The following is a 6,000-nucleotide window of genomic DNA, read 5'->3' on the forward strand; positions in this document are numbered from 1 at the left end:
GTGAGCTAACAACATCAACAGTGTGAGTTTTGATTTCATGGGGACTTTAAATCAAATGAAAAAATGCTCATCATCACACAGTGATCCGGACAATAACACACAGTAAATGACTGATTCATCAATGCTTTAGAAAGGTATGTGTTTATTTAAATCTGCTTTATGCAAATGAAGAGAGACTTTAGTGAACGTCAGCCAATGTGAGCACCAGAAGAGCTCATGTGATCCTCTCAGCTGCAGCCGCACGCATCTACACCTGATGAAGACCGTGTCGGTGTCCGACTAAATCAGTGTTTTGAGAGTTAAAGTGGCAGTGTGCTGATGATTTGGACTTTTCATCTGTACATATGTCTTGAAATGGTGGAGCAGAAAATGTGTATTTAAAACTATGGTGAAAGCTTGGGTTAGCGTCTCACGCCTCGTCTGATCTCTGCGCTGTGCCTGGGCGGCTCCAGCGCTTTCTGGCACAGGTTGGACAGTAGCGCCTGTATGCCGGAGCAGGAGTTCCACTGGCCGATGTGTCTCTGAGCGCATTCCCAGTACACCCGCAGCAGGCAGCCGGAAATCACGGTTCTGGTGTCAGTGATGAGAGCGCCGCACTGCTGGCATCTCCTGAACAGATCCATCACGCTCGACTCGCTCACAATCCACTGCCTTTCCTTCAGCACAAGCTTCTCTGATGATCCCGCTGCTGCTGCGGTGTGTGTGTGTGCAGCAGGACGGGAAGTGTATGGGAAACCAACTCCATCCTTTGCTGACGGTGAACATGATGGGAGTTTGATGATGTTCAGGTCAGGTCTTCCCTCGGGATGCTCTTCTCGCTTTGATGGTTCATCCTGAAGAAGACAATACTAATGTAAAACACTGCAATGAAATGAGTTTCATACTGACTATTACTACTACTAATAATAACAAAACATTTTCCTGCATACATGCAGGTGACTCAAAGCCCTTCACAACCATGAACAAATATTAGGAAACAACATGTGTGTTTTCATACCGCATGCATGGACTGTGCCGCTGGAAGTGTGTAGCTGTGATGTAACTGTGGTCTGGACTCTGAAACACCTTCGGCTTCTGAAACTAGTAACTCAGTCTCCTCTTCCTTACAGTCTTGCATTGCTTGAGCAGATTCAGCACGACTGCCCTACAGTTAAACACAGAGTCTCATCAGATGCAGAAACACAGCAACACATGATGACATATACCCCCTTTCACACGTTTTACAGTTCACAGAGGAAATCTGGCACACTTTATTGTGCATTATTGCATAAACGTATTCAGAGTAATCATATAGAGTAATTTAGCTAAATAATCAGAGCAGGGTTTCACAGGAGGGGACTCAGATGTCAATACAACACCAGCCACAGCTGTATCCCTTCTAGCATCAGCACATACCGGAGCCGGTGTGGAGTAAACCCTGGGCACCGCTGAAGCTTTGAGCAGGACTTTATTCCCGTTAACGGCTCTGAAGTCCTCCGGGGAGAAGTGTTCACTGCAGATCCTCCAGACCCGCAGGCTCCTCATGGGTGTGTCCGGGTCCATCCCGAGCGCCGCCCGCCACAGCAGCAGCCGCCCGGGCTCCAGCGTCGGGAAGCGGTGGAAGGTCAGCTTTCCGCCGTGCGATGAGGAGTTCGAGCGCAGCCTCTCTTTCTTGAACAGATTCAGGCATCCGGGATAAGCACAGTTCAGAACCATGGCGAATATAACTCAGTTATATGTGGAAATTTGCTGAAATGAAAACACTGGTTCTGCTTCCTCTATCGTCATTCTTCTTCTTTGGTAACAATCCTTTACCTCCATCTGCTGGACAACAGTGTTCGCCAGAGGATTCACCTTTATTATTGTCTTTTATTATGATTTATTCATGTATATTTACTGAACCCTGCTGAAAAACAGCCTAAACCAGCCTAGGCTGGTTGGCTGGTTTTAGCTGGTCGACCAGCCTGGTTTTAGAGGGGTTTTGGCCATCTCCAGCCTGGTCAGGCTGGGAGATGACAGCTTAAACCAGCTTGACCAGCCTAACCAGGCTGAGAGCCCAGCCAAAACCAGCTGTGTTCAGCTTAATCCAGGCTGGTCAAGCTGGTTTTAGTTGGTTTTAGCTGGTCATTTTCCAGCCTGACTAGCTAAGATCAGGCTGAAAATGACTGGAAACCAGCCTGGAAATGGCCAAAACCCCTCTAAAACCAGCCTGGTCATCCAACTAAGCTGGATTTTTCAGCAGGGAATACATTAATGTAACCGGAGATTAAAAATCAATGATTCTACTAAAACACTAGTTAATGTTGTTGCACAGTTTACTTGTCTAATAGCCGACTGTAGTGTTTTTGACCCATAGTAAAGTGTATTATACTGTATATGTTATAGTGTTTACAACTCTGTTAACGAATGCTGCAGCATATTGACCATAGTGAACTGATAAACTATAATATATAGTATATTTTAGTTTACGCTACAGGAAAATGTTGTGTAGTGTAGTATTATTTATAGAGTATTGGCTCATTTGTTTATAAAAAAAACCCTACAGTATACAGAAAATTACAACGGTGTTTTTATTTTATTGAATTTAAATTTTCACATGCTTAAATTTAGATTTTTTTCTGATCTAAAATTTGCATTTAGAAGATAAAACATTTAAAGCTTTCGGTTCAGGGTCGGCACAGATCAAAACCATTGAGAGTAATTCAGCAGACGGTGTTTCGCTGAAATGAAAACTCTCCTCTTTCGTCTTCTTAGTTTTTTGAACAGTATTGATCATTTGCTGAAGGACTTAATGAATGATGGAATTAATTTAATCCTGTGATTATCCACCTCAAAATAGTTACTGTTGTTGAGTTGAACTAAACCTGTTGACTTTTTTTGGATGCTTCTGGGGTTATCAGCCAGACGTCTCTTTCAGACAGCTTCCTCTGGCCTCCACAGCTCCTCCTGCTGTATGTGCTTCTTCTTCTTCTTCTTCTTGGTGGTTTGCTGACATTACTCTGGACACGGCGGCTCTTGATCATCACACACACCTGCTGTCTTGGTCACAGATGGCCCAGCAAGACACACTCTAGCTCTCCTCTTCTGAACTCATGTAGTGTTGTGTGCAGTATGTTCAGCAGAACTCTGCTGTTCCTCCGCTGATGAAGCTTCACACTCTGCTCTACTGCTGGCCTGAAGATCAGTGAAGATGAACAGCAGACAGACAGAGCACCTCCAACACTACACTGAACACAGCTTCCGTCTCACTCTCCAACCCCTGTGCATATATCAGCGATCAAATCCAGCAGTATGAGAGCCGCGTGAATCTGAATGTGAAACACATTTATTTATTTTCTGTAAACATGAACACAATACACATTCAGTTCAATTCATCTTTATTGATGTGTCAAAGCACAAAGAGCCATAATGTTTCCATCAAATCCATCATATTATATATTATACAGAGGTCCACTACGCCATCAGGACCGGTCATATTAAGCACTCTGTGTGACGTATAAATACAGAATAAGAATGTCAGCAGTGGAGTTTAGTGAAATTTCTCTATTTCCAAGCTGCCTGAAACACAAACTCATGCAAGTGTAGAAACAGTGTGCGATATGTGGGAGTTTTTCCAAAGTGGACGTGTTTCCAATGAGCATATTTTCAGTTTGTGTAGATTCTAATGACACAGTTTAAAAGTTAATGGAGCAGACCCAGTCTGAACCAGTATAAGAGGAAGGAATAAGCAGTAATAATGCAGATTACTTCCACATGCCACATAAGCAAGCTTAAATCGTCTCGATTTTACTCCAAATTTTACTCGAAGCCTTTACCCCATCATATAAAATAATCACCTTGAAAAAGAGCTCATGTGAATATTAAACACAAGTCCTCGTGCACTGTGTGAATGTAAATGAGATATCTCAGAAGTGTATATTCCCCCAGCCTCTATCATCAAGTTTGCCAGCAGCTCGCTCTCTTCAACTCTCACATGGTCGCCCACTGATGCTAAGCAGGGCTGCGCCCGGTCTGTACCTGGATGGGAGACCACATGTGAACACTAGGTTGCTGTTGGAAGTGGTGTTAGTGAGGCCAGCAGGGGGCGCTCAACCTGTGGTCTGTGTGAGTCCTAATGCCCCAGTATAGTGACGGGGACTCTACACTGCTCAGTCAGCGCCGTCTTTCCAACCCAGGCTCATTCTGAAAACATAGTCCCATGGATGTTTCTGGAGACTGCTAAATAAGTCCCGGGAGGTATGTATTTTTGCAGTTTTTGCGAATCTGCGAGAGCTGTGTGCGCTTTCTCGCATCTCAAATGTCTCTTGCGAGTGGCCACTAGAGGCCGCTGTCAAATGACCGTCTGTCTGACTGAATGATTGATTGGGCGATCGGCCAATCGGCTGACCCACCCTCCTCCTTCCCTGAACCCAATCAGCTTTACCCATTAACTCACCCACCTGCTCACTTCCCGAAAGCCAACCAACGATTTACAAAAGCCGTCCAGAAAAAGAAAAGCCCTCGTCTGTTTACCACGTTTTCAGATTTGAGCACATTCTCACCCTGCTGTTCACTCGTCCATTTTATTTTTGGGATTCTGGTTTTGTCTTACTTGATTTCTGGAACTGCTTTTCCCCGGAATCAAACCCAGTCGTCGTCAGCTCCTCTCTGCATCTCAAGTCTGCCGATGTACACAACAGGCTAATTGGACAAACTGGTTGCAGTGGGAAAGCCTTTCACACGGAGGTAAGCGGTCAGTCGGTAAGCGCAAAAAGGAACAGCGTCATACCGCCCCATAAGTGTTCGCTTAATAAAATGAAATGCAGCCATACGTACATCCGGCTGCATAATTTGCGGTCTCCAGAAACGTCCACGGGACTATGCTTTCAGAATGAGCCTGGGTTGCATCATTCAGATGAGATGTTAAACTGAGATCCTGACTCTCTGTTAAAATTCCCAGGATGTCCTTTGACACTGGCCTCTGTCCATCAAGGCCTCCAAACCCTCTCCATATGATAATTGGCTTCATCACTCCGTTTCCACACCAATCAGCTGGTGTGTGGTGTGTGGTCTGGCGCAGAATGTCTGCCGTCACATCATCCAGGTATTGTGGATGAGGAGATCCCCCAATGTGTGTAAAGCTCTTTGAGTGCCCAGAAAAGCGCTATATAAATGTAAGGAATTATTATTATTAATGCAGTTCTTGCAGTGTTTGGCTTCAGAAACTGTTATAAAAGACTTTCTGGTTGTTGCCTTAAAGCAGACATGTAATCCTGAGATGTGGGGTCTCACTTCTAAAACTTTGCATAGAAACCTTCCTAAAAGGTAACGCATTACAATTGTCATTTATTCATGAGTGGCTCATATGATTATTTAAAGAGATTCAATTAGGTCAACATTTAACCCTCCTGTCGTCCTAGAATTCTGTGTACGCTATTACATCCTTCAGCCTTTCCTAAGAGTTGTACCCTGAATGTGCTCAGCCTTCATGAAGAATAGAAAATGATTGGTGCCCAGATCGTTTTCGACCCATAGTTCAACAGGAGGGCTAGTCGCTCTTGTTGTGGGTCATCTTGATCATGGTTTCGGGAGAGCGGTAGAGGAAGATGAGCTTCTCGAACATCTGCTCCTCCATCTCCATCTCTCCCGCCTCGCGCACTATGAAGATGTCGTTGCAGAGTTTGAGCACGCGGTCCACACACGGCAGCTCCTCGTACATGATGGACCGAGAGATCCCTGTGAAGAACTCCCGCACGAACTTCCCGATGACCAGCACCACGGACATGTACAGACCCACGATACTGCAGAGGAAAAAGCAGGCAGAGGTTCAGTCACATACTCAGGCCACATTCAGACTGTAACATGCTCACTTGCATGTGTTGAAGAGGGTGCCAGTAGTGTTTGTGGTGTAAAATGATATCCAAAGGAAATCCGTTGTACCCTAAATGTCTTCAGCCTTCATGAAAATAGGAATTATTTGATGTGTAGTTGTGGTCATCGGCATGTCTGAGACTCACCCGTATCCGGCCAGGAAGCCCACGC

General features: G+C 45.0%; 2 protein-coding genes across 8 annotated transcripts in view; both read right to left on the reverse strand.

Moving 5' to 3' along the window:
* Positions 1-122: 122 nt before the first annotated feature.
* zgc:158320 lies at positions 123-1,809 on the reverse strand. 2 transcript variants are annotated; one of them, XM_068223477.1, is made up of 3 exons: positions 1,396-1,809; positions 998-1,144; positions 123-848 (listed from the first exon to the last, which is right to left on the reverse strand). In XM_068223477.1, exons 1-3 carry the CDS (start codon positions 1,693-1,695, stop codon positions 402-404), a joined length of 894 nt encoding a protein of 297 aa, XP_068079578.1. In that variant the 5' UTR covers positions 1,696-1,809; the 3' UTR covers positions 123-401. The 2 variants fall into 2 exon arrangements, with proteins under 2 accessions (XP_068079578.1, NP_001073126.1); NM_001079658.1 differs by having other exon boundaries at positions 123-833; positions 1,396-1,756.
* Positions 1,810-5,132: 3,323 nt separating this feature from the next.
* Positions 5,133-6,000, reverse strand: part of si:dkey-11f4.7 — a 60,724-nt gene continuing 59,856 nt past the window's right edge. For all 6 annotated transcript variants that reach the window (XM_073912337.1, XM_009304390.5, XM_073912338.1 and 3 more), the window contains 2 exons: positions 5,976-6,000; positions 5,133-5,759 (listed from right to left, as the gene is read on the reverse strand). The exon at positions 5,976-6,000 is cut by the window's right edge and continues 195 nt beyond it. In XM_073912337.1, the coding sequence (XP_073768438.1) occupies positions 5,507-5,759; positions 5,976-6,000 (278 nt within the window). In that variant the 3' untranslated portion in view covers positions 5,133-5,506. The remainder of the gene's footprint in view (positions 5,760-5,975) is intronic.

This window comes from Danio rerio, chromosome 9 (assembly GCF_049306965.1).
Source record: "Danio rerio strain Tuebingen ecotype United States chromosome 9, GRCz12tu, whole genome shotgun sequence".
Lineage (NCBI taxonomy): Eukaryota > Metazoa > Chordata > Actinopteri > Cypriniformes > Danionidae > Danio > Danio rerio.

Excerpts from the sequence above, each read along its gene's own strand:
- zgc:158320 (XM_068223477.1), bottom strand. The coding sequence starts at position 1,695 with ATGGTTCTGAACTGTGCTTATCCCGGATGCCTGAATCTGTTCAAGAAA. Across the intron at positions 1,145-1,395 it reads TTTACTCCACACCGGCTCCG|GGCAGTCGTGCTGAATCTGC; the intron begins GTATGTGCTGAT and ends GTTTAACTGTAG. Across the intron at positions 849-997 it reads CGGCACAGTCCATGCATGCG|TATTGTCTTCTTCAGGATGA; the intron begins GTATGAAAACAC and ends GTTTTACATTAG.